Genomic DNA, 17,061 nt, shown 5'->3' on the forward strand with positions numbered 1-17,061 from the left:
CAGCTCAATGTGATTAAGTGATTTACCATGTTTGCAAATTGATATCAGACAACTGTTTAAGAGAGTTCTGACACTTTTGTTTTAATAAAAACACATCATATAGCATTTATTAAACATGGACACTGACTCCAATGACATGCACACCAATTTGTCCTTTAAATGTTGAGTGTTAACATTATTGCAAACACTGGTTCCCTGCGCTTTCGTGTATTATATTTTTTATTATCTTAGGATAAAAAAGAAAAAATAAAGAAAAAAACATCGACAATTACATGGGATGTCGTGTTTTTCTGCATAATTTATCGTTATACACAGTGGGGGTGGAGGAGGGTGGGGTATGTGAGGCTAGGAAAAGGGATGCTGGCACACCGCAGCCTTGATACAAGAGCCTGAAGGACTACGTATCCCAGCACACATTGCGCAAAAAGGGGTCAAAGGTCTTAGCGCCTGCAGACAGCACAAGAAGCATTCACAGTAAGGAGGGGAAGAGCGAGGGAGAGGTGGAGAGATTGATTGCAGCACTGGCCTGGGTAAAGACAGGGAGGAGAGATGTGTGGTCTGCTCTGCCTCTCCTCCCCTCCCCTCCCCCCAATCTCCTCGCCTGATTGCCTAGATTTTTATCGTCTTTGACACAAAAAGGGATTTTATATACACAATAGCTACAGGACCCTCCCTCCCACCTCGGACGACGGTGTCATTATCCACACAAGAAAATCATCAATCAAAATGAAGTAAAACAATATATTGGTCAGGATATTTCAATCGATGGCGTCTGACATGACATAAACTGTCCTCGAGCTGTTGGGAGGGCTGGAGGGGGAGGGTCCTTTTCTCTTCAGTCTATTTTCAAGTTTTCTCCTTGTTGTATTTCACTGGTGTTGGTTTTTCTTGGTTTTGTCCGGCAAGTTTTTGACTAAGTGTATGTGTGCAGATGCCAAAAAAAAGTGTTCAGACTTTCGTTATCTGTGCGTGCTGTTCCTCATCGAAAGGTTCGTTTTCCGGATCGGAATCAGTGGTGTCGGAATATCGGTAGTGATCGGGTTCGTTGTCACTGGCATCTGGAGTGACAGAGGTTGAAGTGCTCGCTTCTGAGTTTGAGGGTTCCTCTACCGTTTTGGTGAAGTACAACTTCACCTAAGAAAGAGAACAAAACTCAATAAGTCATCGCTGAGTCGTATCTATACACATAAAACAGCATAATAACAGATTTTTGAATTTAAGTATAGGACTGACACCGAAAACTCATTGGTTTTACCAGAAACAGCATATCAAAGATCTCACCTTAAAGTTGGGCGAGAAATATCGGTTAGCTTTATCTTTGTTGGCCTTATCAAGGTCGTTTTTCGTTAAGGTCAGAATCAAGTAGTCTTTATCTCCATCTGCCGATGCCGCTCTCTCTCCTCCCCTATCTGGCCCTCTGTCAAGTGTTCCTCCAACGATGACCGCTCTTTCCCTCTCTCGTTCCCTCTCCCTCTCTGCCGGAGAGCTCAGGCTTTGAGAGGAGAGGCTGTCCACGTCATTGACCACTGACCCATTCTCCACTTTCTCCCCAGCTTCCTCAGGTCCCGGGATGAAGAACGTGTTTATCCAGAAATGGAACATTTTATCCTGCACACCCACACAAGCACAGCAAAGGTTTACATTTGGGCATTTGATGGCCATAAATAGCAAGTGTTTACAAACACAAATACACATTCCAACAACTGCACTTATAAACACTGTTTGTGTTTCTGAGCTCTATATAAACTCCGACATAGGACAGATGTGCTCTGTTAGGTTAATGTAATTAAGAACATATTCAGAAGAAAGTAATGCGATAACATAGTCGAGTTGCTGAACTGAACAGTCTAGAGATGCACAACAATAGGAAAACCACAAACCGCCAGAAGGCGACGCCTCCGTGCAGCCATGCCAACGGCCATTACAATGCCAGCGGTAAAATGTATCAAAGGTAAAAGGTACCAGAACTTACCTTCTTCATCATCTTGCTCTGTTTGTGGAAGAACTCCACTTTGATGTCACCACAAACAGGAAGGGGCTGAGGGAACTCGAAGATCATGTGCTTTTCTTCCCTTCGTGTGTGGGCCGGATTTGACGTGTGGATTTTTACCTTCAACTGATACACAACGAACTGAGGGTCTGTTTAAAAAGGGAGAGAGAGATGGGGAGATGGAGAGAGTGAGAAAGCAGGGAAAAAGAGGAAGGGAACATAACAGATAGATGAAAAAAAACATTGAGAAATATGCAAAAGCAGCACAAAAAGGATGCATTTATAAAAAGGGGAAAAAGAAATGTAAACTGTGTTTATTATCAGATAAAATAACTCCACCCGCTCTGACATCATTAGTCAAGACATGTCAGCGGTTAAAAAAAACGGTGTTGATGATGCAGAAAGAGAGAAGATATCACCAAAGAAAGAAGAACCCCACATAACCGGCAGCCCAACGCCTGCATGCAACCAGCACAGTCAGCCAGGAAAGAAGACCTGAGACCCATGTTCGCTGTGAAACACTAATTTTAACAGGGAGGTTCATCTGGTAAATGTACGCTAGAGCAGATAGTGCCCCTACGCCATTCTAAACGTAAGAGCTAAATGTAAAAATATTAAGTAAAAATCTAAATTAGGTAAGAATTTATTATTACAGATGTTAGGATGTTGTGAACAAGTAAAGTTACTTTGTAACATATTTACGTCAGCAAATAAAAAAAAATGATCAGTACATGCCTTAAAGGAACACTCCACTTTTTTGAAAATAGGCTGATTTTTCAGCTCCCCTAGAGTTAAACATTTGATTTTTACCGTTTTGGAAACCATTCACCTGATCTCCGGGTCTGGCGGTACCACTTTTAGCATAGCTTAGCAAAATCCATTGAACCCGATTAGACCATTAGCATCGCGCAAAAAAAATAACCAAAAAAGTTTCGACATTTTACTATTTAAAACTTGACTCTTCCGTAGTTACATCGCATGCGAAGACCGACAGAAAATTAAAAGTTGTGATTTTTTTAGGCGAAATGGCTAGGAACTATACTCTATTTCTGGCGTAATAATCAAGGACTTTGCTGCCTTACCATGGCTGCAGCAGGCGCAATGATATTATGCAGTGACCGAAAATTTTCCCCTACTATTGAAAGTAACCAAGGGGACTATTTTCGAGCGCTGCGTAATATCGCAACTTTTAATTCTCTGTAGGTCTTAGTAAACGATGTAACTACAGAAGAGTCAAGTTTTAAATAGGAAAAATATTGGAACTCTGGTCATTTTTGATCGCAATGCTAATGGTCTAATCGGGTTGAATGGATTATGCTAAGCTATGCTAAAAGTGGTACCGCCAGACCCGGAGATCAGCTGAATGGATTCCAAAATGGTAAAAATCAATGTTTAACTCTAGGAAACTGGAAAATTAGCAGATTTAAAAAAAGTGGGGTGTCCCCTTGAACTCATCACTAGTTCATATTTAAGTAAAAGTAAATTACAGTCTTAGTTTATTATTATATATGGACCCTTATTATAACGTGGAGCCGTTTAATAGCTATTTGTTTATGAAAATATCTATCAACATCTATGTCTAGGGTCTTTTAAGATAAGAACCAAGTGCATTCAGAACTTTCCTTAAAGCACTGGGTCTAAATACACTAGAAGTAACACTGTACTGAACTGGACTGAATGCACTACAGGGCAGAGCCTATCTGCCATTTGTCAACATTTCCCTAAACAGTAGTAGTAAAATAATGCCATTTTACCCCAGTGCCAGCTGCCTTTCTTGAAGCCCTGGGGATTCACCTCACTCCTGTTTTTAATAGTACTGTCCCCTTAGAGAAAGAAAAGGAGGTTAAAACACCACCACCACCATCATCTCAGCCAAGAGCCCAGCTGCATCACACTGGCCCTGGCCAGACAGCCACGCTCAACGCACCGGTCTCTATGTCATCTACCTCTGAGCCATGGGAGTTCTCATACTAAATCTACACTTTTGGTCCCATTTTGAACTGTGAAGAACTTCCGCCAAAAAGGCAGTGATGTAGGGTGCATTTCGGGTTGGCGTTCAGTCTGGCTGTGGTGCACAGGTCCACTGATGCGAACAGAACATAGACAAGCACATGATGTACGAATGAGGGAGCGAGAAACAAATAGCATGATTCTGTGATACACAAGACTGTGGTGGGGTACAGGAGCCAATATTAATAAAGCCCTCAGGAGAATTTATAAAGATCAAAACAGGAACAGAGAAAGACAGCGTACTGATGAGTGTTAGTGTGTTAGGAACAGAGCCAAGGCTTGGTACAGAGCAGAAACCGTGAACACAAATGCATTTCCTTGTAATATCCACAGCAACACATGACAGCATAACTAGATCCATTTTCATCATTTGGGACTTTTATGTTTGTGCTATACATATATTTATCTTTACTGAATTTCAACCTTCCTATGCGTTTCAAGAAGGGTAACTGTCCATATACAGAAATGTAAAACTTACTGCAGGTGCCCCCACTGAACATGGGCAGAGTCTGGAAAACCATCTTATGGAAGAGGAGAGCGACGGGTTTATAGTCCAGCTTGTTCTTCAACAGATGGTTGTAGTAATGCACATACCTGCGCTGGCTGGGTATGGTCACCCCCTGAAAGAGAGAAATGCTCGGTGATTTTAAATGTAAAAAACATAAAATACTTTTAACTTTATGGCAATCCTTAAAACTTACAAAAACGTAAATACCATAACATGCAAACTTAAATATTAAACAAGCATACAACAATACTTGTGGCAGTTTCACATCTAAAATAAAATGCAGAACCAAACCATTTTGTACCTTTTTATCCCTGGTCCTAACTTCCCCATAAAAGTCTAATGCGTCCTGGGCCTTTGCAAACTTCTTGCGATGCAAAAGGTAGGCACAGATCATGACCCCCGTGCGACCTTTGCCGGCCTTACAGTGGATGGCGGCGACGTGGTTCTCATCTTCTGACAGCCAATGATCCAGATCTTCACAGAAAGGCTTTATTAACTCTAACTGAGGTGGGTTGTGGTCTTCAAATGGATACTGTGCCACTATAAACAAAAAAGATACAAGACTCTGAACTCATTTTTATTATATTTTATAAAACAACAGATAATCAGTTCAAGGGTGGGATTGTTTACATTTATGCATTCAGTAGGTGCTCTTATCTAAACCAACTTTCAAGTATGCAAGATAGGAATGGGAATTCAAACTCTCAACCCCTTAAGCTTCATCAACTAGCTGAGCTCCAGAAAAGCGTGCCAGTGATTAAATATGGAGTAATTGCTAGTTTACGTTTTTTATTTGTTAAACAACCAAACAAATGTTAAGCAATGACATGTTAGCAATGTTGGGTGGGTTATCAAGTTTCACATGCGTATGATATATGCCAAAAACCTTTGATCAGCAGTCAAACCCACAACCACACAAAAAGTAAAGTAGGGCTGTGACGGTTGTCATAACCACTGCGGTGGTGCAGAGCCATCGCAGTGATAAAGTGCGACCCGCGGAGGTGTGCACGTCACAAACCATGAAAAATATAAAGTTCAATCTCAGCAACAATTCTCTCTTGGTCACCAAAGGTTGCGAAAAAGTATCAATCTGCATTACCAGCACGTCATCAGAATGCGTTTTCAGAGCGGCTGGAAACATTATAAACCAATGAGGTTCCTCACTTGAACCATGAGTTGTTTCACAGATGGAAGTGCTACAATAAACACACTGGTGTGGATCCCGTGGGTGCTCGACTCTGGTGCTAAAATGCTTCACATTTCGAGTATAAAACCAAGCGGAAAACACACAGCTTTTCTACTTTTTATTCATTCATTTTATTTATTTGACAGTGACAATGCAAACAAACATAGTGTGAAGCAAGCTTGTTACTGAAGTGCTGCATAAAAAGTAGGGATGCACCGATAGGATTTTTTTGGGCCGATACGGATATTAAACACTTGTATACAATACTAAACAGTTGGTCTATTAGCTAGTTTATTTCTGAATCAAATAATTTTTACTGAACATGGATTTGATCTAATTAACATTCAACTGACCAACATAATAAGAGAGGCAAAAATTAAGCTAAAACAAATATAATAAGACAGCATGACAACCTTCAAAGGTGGTTTTTGCATTTAATTTATTAACAACATTAACTCATTTTTTACATATAATGGATGTCTTTATGCATTTAATTAATAAACAATCGGTATCGGCCTTTCTCATGCTATTGCCGATATGCCGATGGTTTCAAATTCATCAAAAATCGGCCGATAAATATCGGCAGCCGATACATCGGTGCATCACTAATAAAAAGTTTTTTGCAAATGCTAATTTTCAACTCTTGTCCCTGGTTGGGCTTTAGACACAATACAATTTACATACTTAATCATTTCAATTTAAATCGATATAACATGATATATAGACAACTCCTGTCCCTGGTTATAAACAATCAATTTTACCCATAAAATTGTACAGTAAAGTTAGTTTACATACTACACACATATATATCATATACATATCTTACTTATATTAATTAAAAATGAGTACACCTTTGGTTTGTTTTTAACCAGTTTTTTAGCCTGGAAGTAAACACTTTAAAGTCCAGTACAGTCTTGATGTCAGATGGTAATGAGTTCCAGAGTTTGGAGCTCTTCACAGAGAAGGTCGTCTGACCAAAACTGGTCCTGGAGTATGGTATTTTACAGTCATGATTTTTTGTGAAATTCCTAGTGACTCGAGTGCTGCTTTGTCTCTCAATAAATGAACTTATAAAGCTCATTTATTGAGAGACAAATAAAGCTTCGGATTAATTTAAAACAGTAGAGATTACTTTGTATAGTTTTTTAAATATTCTTTATAGGTTTATCAAATTTAATTGAGGATCTAAAACCAATCCTAGATACTTTAATTCTGTAACTGGGTGATTTTCTTTATTTTGTATATTAATATTAAATCTTCCTTTTAAAAGCGATTGTGCCCTCCAGAGCTTCTACCATCATTATGTAACCTAAGCATTGCTTGACGTAGAAAGAAATCAGCGCCTATGAACACGCACATATATCCGATCTTCGTTTACATTTTTATTTTTCAAAATATATCATGCATTTTATATATGTATATGAAGAGTTTCGTTGCAAAACAAGACATTTTTGTCAAAACATGTTTATTATTATGTTATCATGTTATTACTTTGTTTTATGGTGCTACTGAGCTGTATTTTTTAAGTTATTAAGGTTTAAATCAAAACAAAACAACTGCAGTTGAATTGATATTAATTGGAATGCACCACAAAAAAAAAAAAAACGAGATTTCTAAAAAAAAAAAAAACCCAAAAAAACGGAGTTATCTCGTTTTTAAGAGTTTCGTTGCAAAACGAGATAAATCAGGTTTTTTTTTTTAAATCTCGTTGATTTATAAATAATCAATGCGCCAACACACACACAAACTATAACCACCATGAGAATTGGTGCATCACCTGGTAAAATACTGCCACCATCACAGCCCTAAATTCAAGAACTAATACGATAATCTTGTGACAATTCTGATGAAATGTTTTGTTGAGCTGTGTTTCCGTGTATTTAAGATTCAAAAGACTGTTTAAAAACCTTATTTAACAAACAACATTTTGATTACGTTAATCGCCCATCACATTCAGGCAAAATAAAACAAATGTTGTTACTAAGAGCCAGATTCAAGTGTCCCCTACGAATTTCCATCAAACCACCCAAGCTCCAAGTGAAAGAGCAAGAAAGCCAAGAAATGTAAGGTTATAAAAAGTGCATGCTGTTCTTACCTCTACAGTTGAATTTTGTAGCATCATAGTGTCGCTCTGCACATCTGAAAGAACACAATATCATTTAACACTGCTCAGAGTATCTGATTTTCTTATAATAGCCTAAATCATGCATGTGAGTGTGACAAAATACTTACAAATTATAGATCTTATAATGGTTCTTATGCTTGGAGTCTAAAAACCTGGAAGGATAAAAACAACATTTATGAAAAAACGACAAAATGCACAAAATAAAATTAATTATTTTAGGGGTGACCCCGAATAGTCAAAGATCTGTTTTGGGATTTGTTCACTTGCACTTCCGGCATTTTGCACACATTTGTTCTGCACCTTGTTACTTCTGACCTCATTTTAGTTTTTATTCATTATAAAGGTAAATTTTGAACTAATTTCAAACTGTACATTTTGGGTTGCTCTTGGTTGTACCGATGTTGCACTGTTTTGCGTGATGCAATTTAGCTGAATGCGCTAGGTGCTCTGCGTGTCATGTTAAAGATCATATTAAGGATCAAACGAAACTTCTTTTTTCAACAGGTATAAGTTTTAAAATGTATTATAAACAGGGTGGTTATCTTGTCAAAAATTGAGCTATAAAAAAGGTAAGCAGTTTCTTTAAATTGCACAAAAAAATATCTGCACCAAACCTATATTTGACACGATTTTTTTAATATTATGGTTGATTTATTATCTTTTTCAAATGACAGAAAAAAGATTCCTGAAACTAATGCATACACACACGTAGATGATTCGACTATCAGTCAACTAAAGGCAAGATTCGACAAATGGGACACCCCTATATTATTATAGAAGTATAATAATGTTTTTGAAGTGGGAATCAAAGTTGGGCACTCTGTCTAGACAGAAAAAAACAGATGGAGAGAAAGAAAGAGAGAAACACAGAAAACTGAGAGAGTGCAAGACAGAAACCTTTGTCTATGTCTAGGGTTTCCTTCTGCACCTGAACTTACCGTACAACGTCATCAATATTATTTCTGTAAACTCCTTCCAACCGTTCTGCGGGAAAGCCCATGGCAATAATATTGGGATAGATATCTAAAATAAATGTTAAGGAACACAACATATATGCCCAACAACTTAAAGCAAACGTATGGTAAATACACATCATCATTTCAAGAGCTTGCATTTGTTGCTGCAATTCGTCAAAACCCTAAAATAAAATAGGCCTGATAGTTGTTTCCATGTAACCTTAACAAACAGGTTTACAATATCCAAAACTACTAGCCTGCCTCATGTAAATAATGTTGGATACAAAGATATTTGCATTTAACATTCATTGTTTAAGACGAAAAAACAGTCAGTAATAAGATACGAATATATAAATTGATAAAGCCTTAAGATAAACTTTTGTGACCAATGATGTCACTGGGCCAATCGGACAAGGGCTATCCTTATTGTTGAGCCCTGCATTTGTTAACCCAATGTCAACAAACAGAAAACAAAAAAGAAACTTGTAATACAGAAGCTCTGATATTGGTGTAAATGTCAACTCTCATCTCTCATCTTTATGCATTGACCTTTATATTTTAGCAAGTGTTAGACCGTAGGCACAGCACTGTCTGCAAGCTCTCCACCTACGCCAAAAGCAGGGCATCATAATCCTTACCTAAACCAACCAGGTCAAAGGTTACAGAGCAGCCGCTGTGCTCAAACAAAACTCCCACACTTAACCATGCAGCTTTTCGACAAAGCTTTGTTTCCTGCTCATAACTCTCCTAACGGAGCCTTGTTCTTTTCCATTATTATTTCGTTTCTCACTTCCTCTTTTTTCGTGCATCTGTAGGTATTTCTACTGTACGTGCTCTCTCCCATGATGTGTGCATACTCTGGGGGAGGTTCACACCTCGACCACAACACAGCAGAGAGAAAGAGAGAAGTAGGGTTTCTCTGTTCTGTTCATTTCCTGCACACTGTCAGAATGGAAAGCCAGAAGCTTTTTAATTGGATGAGTCATGCTTATTTTTAGCCCAATTCCTTTAAAACGGTTGGCGCCTTAAATATCATAACTACTGTTAAACACATCCCGAACATCGTGTTCGTAAAAGATACGGATTAGAAAAATAACAATACACTGTAAAAGGACGGTGAACGAATTTGCATTTCATCACAAATTAAGACACTTTTGAGTACAGTAACAGTTCTGGGTCAATTGATAGTCAGCTAAAAACAAAATCAATAATTTATATAAAACTTGTGTCAACAGTCCAATTTGGTTCAAACTGGTCACATTCACAATGCAATAAAATTGAGATCATAATGTAGTAAAAATTATTAAATTATAACCAATTTATTACATTAAACTCACCAAAAATATTGTCATAACTGTAATAAATGTAAACATTGCAAACGTATTATTAGTGGTGCTTGCATTTATGCAAAGCATCACTATTATTATAAATCAGAGACTTGGGGGTGGGCTTGTTTCACCAAGCATAATCATTGGTGCATGCCAATTCTATCCCTAGCAACCAAACAGAGTACTCTAACAACGGTTCAGGTGAGTAAGAAGAGTGGGTGGGCTCGTTTTCTTCATAGCTTGGACTGTAATCTTTGGTGGATGCCCATTCACTCCCTAGCAACCACCCTGGGTCCCCTTACAACCGCATTGTGATTAAATAGCAACAGCCTATCCACCACCCGGGGTACCCTAGCAAAAGCATAGTAACACATAGCAACTCGCATAGCAAAACACTAGCACTCAATTAGCAACTGCATAGCAACAGCCTAGCAACCACCACTGTTACCGTAGCAACCGCACTGCAACATCCTAGCAACCATCCCAGGTACCAAAGCAACCAAAGAGTAACACCCTAGCAATCACTAAGCAACTGCATAGCAACCACCACTGTTACCGTAGCAACCACATTGCAACACCCTAGCAACCGCCCTAGGTACCCAAGCAACCAAACAGTAACACCCTAGCAACCACGTAACAACTGCCTAGCATCCACACCGGGTACCACCACATAACAACTACCTAGCAACCAAACAGAATACCCTAGCAACCGTTTAGCAGGACCTATATCTCTGAATCAGAACATGTGTGTGCGCTCGTTTGACTCATGTTGGCAAACAGAACGTTGCGAGTTTTGCCATGGCAAGCACCACTTCACATTTTCTTCAGAAAATTGTACATTACTTTTTGTGTATAAATAAGCCAAAAACTAACTATTTTATTTCCCACCCTCATACCACAGTAGGAAATGTGAAAACAGGGATTAAAAATGAATGACAAGAAAATAAACCGAACATGAAAGGGTGAGACATTGAGGATTTGGGAAAAGAAACAATGAGTATTATTAAGTTTGTGAAGCTTCGTGACCAGGAGGCAAAACAAAACTTAAAGTCATTACAAGTTGCCACAGTGTGTTCATATTGTAATGATTGTCTTAACAATAACCTATTACATTATGTGAAAAATTGTTATAACAATGAAAATTATTTTTTACATTAATATTGTATTGCGTTTTAAGAAAATTATTATATAATGAATATTTTTGTAATTAAATGATGTAATAGTTATTAGATTGTGCAGTTTTACATTATGTGCAATTATTACATTATGGATGTTACGACAAGGCTTTAGAAAAAAACACACGGCTAAAACAACCTATCGAAGCGTTTTGCAAAGATGAAAATACTGTTTTGACAAAACCCACAGCTTCCTTCAAGTACTGGAGCAAAACGATTAGGTAAAAAAAGGTTATGTTGGTCAAGCAAATACATCCTGATCAAGCATAACAACAAATCTAGACTTTCATGAAGACAATCACTATTTACAAGGTTGCATTTGTTTGCGTGCCGTTTAAAAAAAAATCACGTGCATAAGTGTTATAACGTGCATAAAATGATGTGTGAATAAAATATTTTGAATATGCCTCAATGCAAATACAATGTAGAGCAGAAAATGGGTGTTTACTGCACTTGCCATTCTATGATGCTTTCTCTCATTAGCCAAGCAATATTTATCTCAATGTCAGCTAATCAACTCTCACAAGTCACACTGAAGGTAGCGTTTTTTAACACAAAGCATTGCAACTCAGAAAACTAAAAGGCCATACACACCCTTTCTGAATACAGCTGCATTCACATGTTTAAATGACACTTCAACCACACACACACATTTTAGAAATCAAGCAAAGGCGTTAGAAAATGAGATTGAGAAAAAGTGCTAGAGATCAAAGACAGTATATGATTCAATTTGAGGTTTCTCAAACAATACTTTTCTTATGATACGATAGAAAAATGCAATAACTTGCTTGCTACATTATCCGTTATACGACATGCAATCCAATAATGCTTTATGCTTGTAAAACCAAATTTGTAATAAAAAAAAAAAAGGTAAAACCAACACGTTTCATGTTTGTTCTAAGAAAAGAAAACCTTAATTCCTTTTTATCGGCAATCTCTCTGCTGTGGGCATCAACTTAAAAACTTAACTATACATAACTATGTGAAGTATTAAAATCATTCAGTTACTGCAAACCACAGCAATATTTCTTTCAGCCCTACCTTCTTGGCATGATTGTTTAACCCAGCAAGGAAATAAACTGATCTTACAAAATGAGTCCATTAAAAAAAGTCTCTGTTACCTGCTTGGCAAACTAGATCCGCACATCCCTGATGAAGTTTGAACTTTAAGGCTCTGACAGCTTGCGTGACATTTGAACTTTCCCAGCATCCTCAGCACACCAGTGGTGTAGCCTTGCAGAAGCAGGGGTGAAATTTACTGCAGCACACTGCCAGATGGCACGCCAAGAAGTAATGCAGGACAACCATCATTATCATCACTTTAACAACAAGCTGGATTTAAAGGGCACTACTTCAGAATTTAAAAAGAAGTGCAAAGTCTTAACAACGCAACTTTAATTTAGGAAAGAAAATTCACCAACCTTTTATTCTGAGTTGCTGACTGAACACCTGATCTAACACACTTCCTCAAATATACAAAGCTAACGCCTGCTGGTGCTAAATTAGCTACAACAATCGCATTTCCCTCTTTCAGAACCTGAGTGTCAAAGTAATTACTCCAAACTTTACAAAAGCGGACCATTTAGTACATTCATCTAAAATCTGAACTGGGTGGAAAGCTGATAACTAATTACTAGGTGGTGCAACATGTTCGATATCAGGCCGTTCAAAACGAGGAAGAGGTCATCCCACAGAGATCTATTATAATTCATTCACCAGCAGGACATTTTAATCTAAAGGGAATTTCCTGTGTGCTGTACATCATATGGCCATAAACTGAATATCAGTCTGCACAGAAATCATCAGATATTCTTTTTCTGTTATGGACACAAAATGACTATTTGACTTCAGAATCACGACCGCAATTTATCACTGTCAGCTGTATGGACCTAATGACAAAGTGGGTTACATGAAACCCTAAGAGGCACTAGATTAAGTAATTACCTTTCAGATGGGCTACAGAGGGTTATAGTTGTGCATCTTTGGTTGTCAGGTTATAGTTGTACATCTTTACACTTGGTTTGAGGCTTCTTACTCACTAAGTAGTGTGAACGAAGGCTTGACAGAAGGTTTCATTTGCACCCCCACGTACAGAGCGTTTGTAAATATACGGTTAGGACACATTCAAATGATCATACATGCCATATCCTTAAATGATTAATAGCCATTAATCTATAAGAACTGACCAGTTTGTAATTGCATGCAAAAGCACAGATTTGTACAGTCCGCACAGCTCTTCAGTTATCCTGCATGAATTGGTCTTTGCATAAAAAAATTGTGAAACTAAAAATCGCATACAGCGGTTATCGTACAGAATAAGTATCAGTTTTAAGTATGGACAGGGACCACCTGTCATTACATCCACGTAACTGTCAAACCAGAAATTTGAGAAAGATGACTAACAATGACCAATATGCCAAATTTAGGAAATAATTTAAAGAAAATCTGCATGACTATCATGACTAGGCATAAAAGGATGGTGCAGTTTTGCTCGACATTTAAAAAGCCATAAAAGAAAAGTCATAATTTGCTGAAACGTCAGAAGCACTGTGCAATTCAGGGCCCTCATTCTCACATCCCCGACCTTTCAGACGATTACACAAAAATGTGACGAAAATATAAACAAATAACACAGGAAAAATTGTACATATTCGGCCAAGGATACATGTCAGGTCCAGATCAAATCCATCTTCCTGGTACCTCCTCTTATTCCGACTGACTATTTCTTTAATTTTGGTCATTGCCATGACAGCAGTTCACAGCACTTCAATTTTATTCCCGTTTATTGTTAGAGAAATGGGGTTATGTCTGCACTGGATGGCTTTGTCCCAATCTCCCCCGAGTGCGTGTGCAGTGCACGTATGTGTATATGTGTGCGCGTGGGCTGGCCCGGTGGGTCTCGCGCAGCGGGCCGGATTATCACTTCGCGCAGACTGGCCTCTATCCTCTCCGGCGCAGCAGGCCCGAGTCTCCTGGTCGCGCAGTCCTCCGAGCTGCTGAATAGGTCCACAGATCCTGCGATCCGGTCAAAGCGGAAAACATCCGATATAAAAGTAATAAGGCAGAAGTCTGTGTGTCCGGCGCGCGCGCCGTGATCAGGTCCAAAGAGAGGAGCGAATCCTCTCCATCTCCGCGCGAAGAAAACACACAGGAGAGCCTTTCCCGACTAGCATCGCCCGCTAGCCGCCACAGCTAACCCCCCCCAAACCCTCCTCCTAACGAATGATCATCGTCGTCACTGGATGGTCAATGTAGTTCCGCAAAAAAATGACAACTGACAGTCTCCACCTTTACCGTGTGTTAAATATGCAACGATGGCCGGCGAAGATGTGTAAAGATGTGAGATTTATCGGTGGGACTCATCTCTCCTCAGTGCGCTCCGCAGCTCCGCTCTCAAACTGCCATCATGGCTTCCCACGGAGGAAAAAAGAACGTAGATCCGGCTCATTTACCCAGCGAGAAAAAAACATATCCCGCCGCCACAAGCTTAAGCAGTGCGCGGACGCGTGCCGTTTCGCTTACAAGACATGCGTGTTGAATGCTCGCATTTAAACAAATCAGGTGAGAAAAAAAATCACACGTCTAGCACGCACTATATGAAAATGAAATTATGGAAATTTCAAACAGCGGCTGTAATAAAGCAACGTTCGCGCTGAAAGGTGGAAGGATACGGATGTGAGAATGTAAGCAGTCCCTGTCAGAGCGATCACGTGCGCCGCGTACGGTGTCGGTACATTGTTTCGTTCCGTGCAGAGCGGCGGTCTCACTCCCTCTCTCCCCACCACCACGGAGTGGGTAACCTATATTTTAGTGCATTAGGGTTAATACTATACAAATAAAACAACGACATTTCTTTAGCTGTATTTGTAAAGTATCTGTCACGTTACATCACCATTCATTATTAATACGAATTAAATGCGTATTTGCATCAGTGATTAAGAAATCACGACAAGGTCTGTCTTGACAGATTTATTAGAACCCAATTATTATATTTCTTTTAATAAATGGGGAACTTGCAGAAAAACTGAATTTGCTTAAGATAGAGATTTTGTGACAGCATTAGATGCTGTAATAATGAACTTCACGCCACCTGTTGTACATACGATGAACGGTTGGACAACACACTGTGTTATTTCTTAATAATTAAGAAATTATTGCGCTTTCAAAAATATTCATTTTATTGAACAGCGGTATAATTATAGTAGAAGTGAAGTAACCATGTAGTTTCTAATTTGTATACAGTATTAAGCCTACCACAGTTTTAAAATCAAAGGGTGAGAACCAGAAGGGCGTAAGTGACATTTTGGGTGAAATAGAGATTTAAAGACACTTAACGCCCTTCTGGTTCTCACACCTTTGAAACGATATGGTAACTGGTTCCTGTAGTTAGACCAGGATAAATTAGGCTGCTTGGTGATTTATAGGCATATAAGGTAATTGATAAGCTACGTCACTGTGGTTTAACTATAAATAAAACAGCAAAGATGAAAGAAAAAGCAGTTCTTTTTGTTGGAGTCTAAGGAAACCATGTACTTTGTTGAATAAGAAAGTAAAAATTCAAGTAATAAACATACAGGGGTGGTTTCCTAGAATGCATGTTTAAGGTGGCTAAATTTAAAAACATTTTGCAATGACATCTTAACATACACTCTTAAAAAAAGGTGTTAACAACAATATTAAATGACACATCTCTGTGTTATTTTTGAAACAACACACTTGTGTTGTCCCTTTTATTTATTTGTACACAAAAAATAACACATGACACATTACAGTGAGGAAAATAAGTATTTGAACACCTGCTATTTTGCAAGTTCTCCCATTTAGAAATCATGGAGGTGTCTGAAATTGTCATTGAAGGTGCATGTCCACTGTGAGAGAGAATCAAAGAAAGAAAAAAAATCCAGGAATCACAATGTATGATTTTTTGTAACTATTTATTTGTATTATACAACTGCTAATAAGAATTTGAAAACCTGAGAAAATCAATGTTAATATTTGTTACAGTAGCTTTTGTTTGCAATTACAGAGGTCAAACGTTTCCTGTAGTTTTTCACCAGGTTTGCACACACTGCAGGAGGGATTTTGGCCCAATCCTCTACAAAGATCTTCTCTAGATCAGTCAGGTTTCTCTCCTGTCGCTGAGAAACACGGAGTTTGAGCTCCCTCCAAAGATTCTCTATTGGGTTTAGGTCTGGAGACCAGCTAGGCCACGCCAGAACCTTGATATGCTTCTTACAGAGCCACTCTTTAGTTATCCTGGCTGTGTGCTTCGGGTCATTGTCATGTTGGAAGACTCAGCCTCGACCCATCTTCAATGCTCTGAGGGAAGGAGGTTTTTCCCCAAAATCGCAATACATGGCCCCGTTTATCCTCTTCTTAATACAGTGCAGTCGCCTTGTCCCATGTGCAGAAAACACCCCCAAAGCATGATGCTACCACCCCCATGCTTCACAGTAGGGATGGTACTCATCATTGTTCTTCCTCCAAACACGTTTAGTGGAATTATGACCAAAATGTTCTATTTTGGTCTCATCTGACCACATGGCTTTCTCCCATGACTCCTCTGGATCATCCAAATGGTCATTGGCAAACTTAAGACAGGCCTGGACATGTGCTGGTTTAAGCAGGGGAACCTTCTTTGCCATGCATGATTTCAATCCATGACGTCTACCAACAGTAACCTTGGAAACCGTGTTCCCAGCTCTTTTGAGGTCATTAACCAGCTCCTCCAGTGTAGTTCTGGGCTGATTTCTCACCTTTCTTAGGATCATTTGGACCCCATG

The 17,061-nt window shown here is 38.8% G+C and overlaps 1 protein-coding gene across 2 annotated transcripts; it reads right to left on the reverse strand.

The window, feature by feature from the left end:
• Positions 1-55: 55 nt before the first annotated feature.
• On the reverse strand, positions 56-14,717 carry ptena (phosphatase and tensin homolog A). 2 transcript variants are annotated; one of them, XM_065245029.2, is made up of 10 exons: positions 13,944-14,717; positions 8,758-8,842; positions 7,927-7,971; positions 7,790-7,833; positions 4,810-5,048; positions 4,479-4,620; positions 3,745-3,813; positions 1,973-2,139; positions 1,282-1,608; positions 56-1,134 (listed from the first exon to the last, which is right to left on the reverse strand). In XM_065245029.2, exons 1-10 carry the CDS (start codon positions 14,023-14,025, stop codon positions 949-951), a joined length of 1,386 nt encoding a protein of 461 aa, XP_065101101.2. In that variant the 5' UTR covers positions 14,026-14,717; the 3' UTR covers positions 56-948. The 2 variants fall into 2 exon arrangements, with proteins under 2 accessions (XP_065101101.2, XP_065101102.2); XM_065245030.2 differs by lacking the exon at positions 3,745-3,813.
• Between the last annotated feature and the right edge of the window lie 2,344 nt (positions 14,718-17,061).

The sequence above is a fragment of the Paramisgurnus dabryanus genome, chromosome 17 (assembly GCF_030506205.2).
Source record: "Paramisgurnus dabryanus chromosome 17, PD_genome_1.1, whole genome shotgun sequence".
Classification (NCBI taxonomy): Eukaryota; Metazoa; Chordata; class Actinopteri; order Cypriniformes; family Cobitidae; genus Paramisgurnus; species Paramisgurnus dabryanus.

What these genes read in the sequence shown, in the direction of transcription:
- ptena (XM_065245029.2), bottom strand. Translation starts at nt 14,025, where the DNA reads ATGGCAATGACCAAAATTAAAGAAATAGTCAGTCGGAATAAGAGGAGG. An exon ending in ATTTGATCTGGACCTGACAT is followed by an intron (nt 8,843 to 13,943) that starts GTATCCTTGGCC and finishes CATTTATTTTAG; the next exon opens with ATATCTATCCCAATATTATT. An exon ending in GTTCAGTGGGGGCACCTGCA is followed by an intron (nt 3,814 to 4,478) that starts GTAAGTTTTACA and finishes TCTTTCTCTAAG; the next exon opens with GGGACAGTACTATTAAAAAC.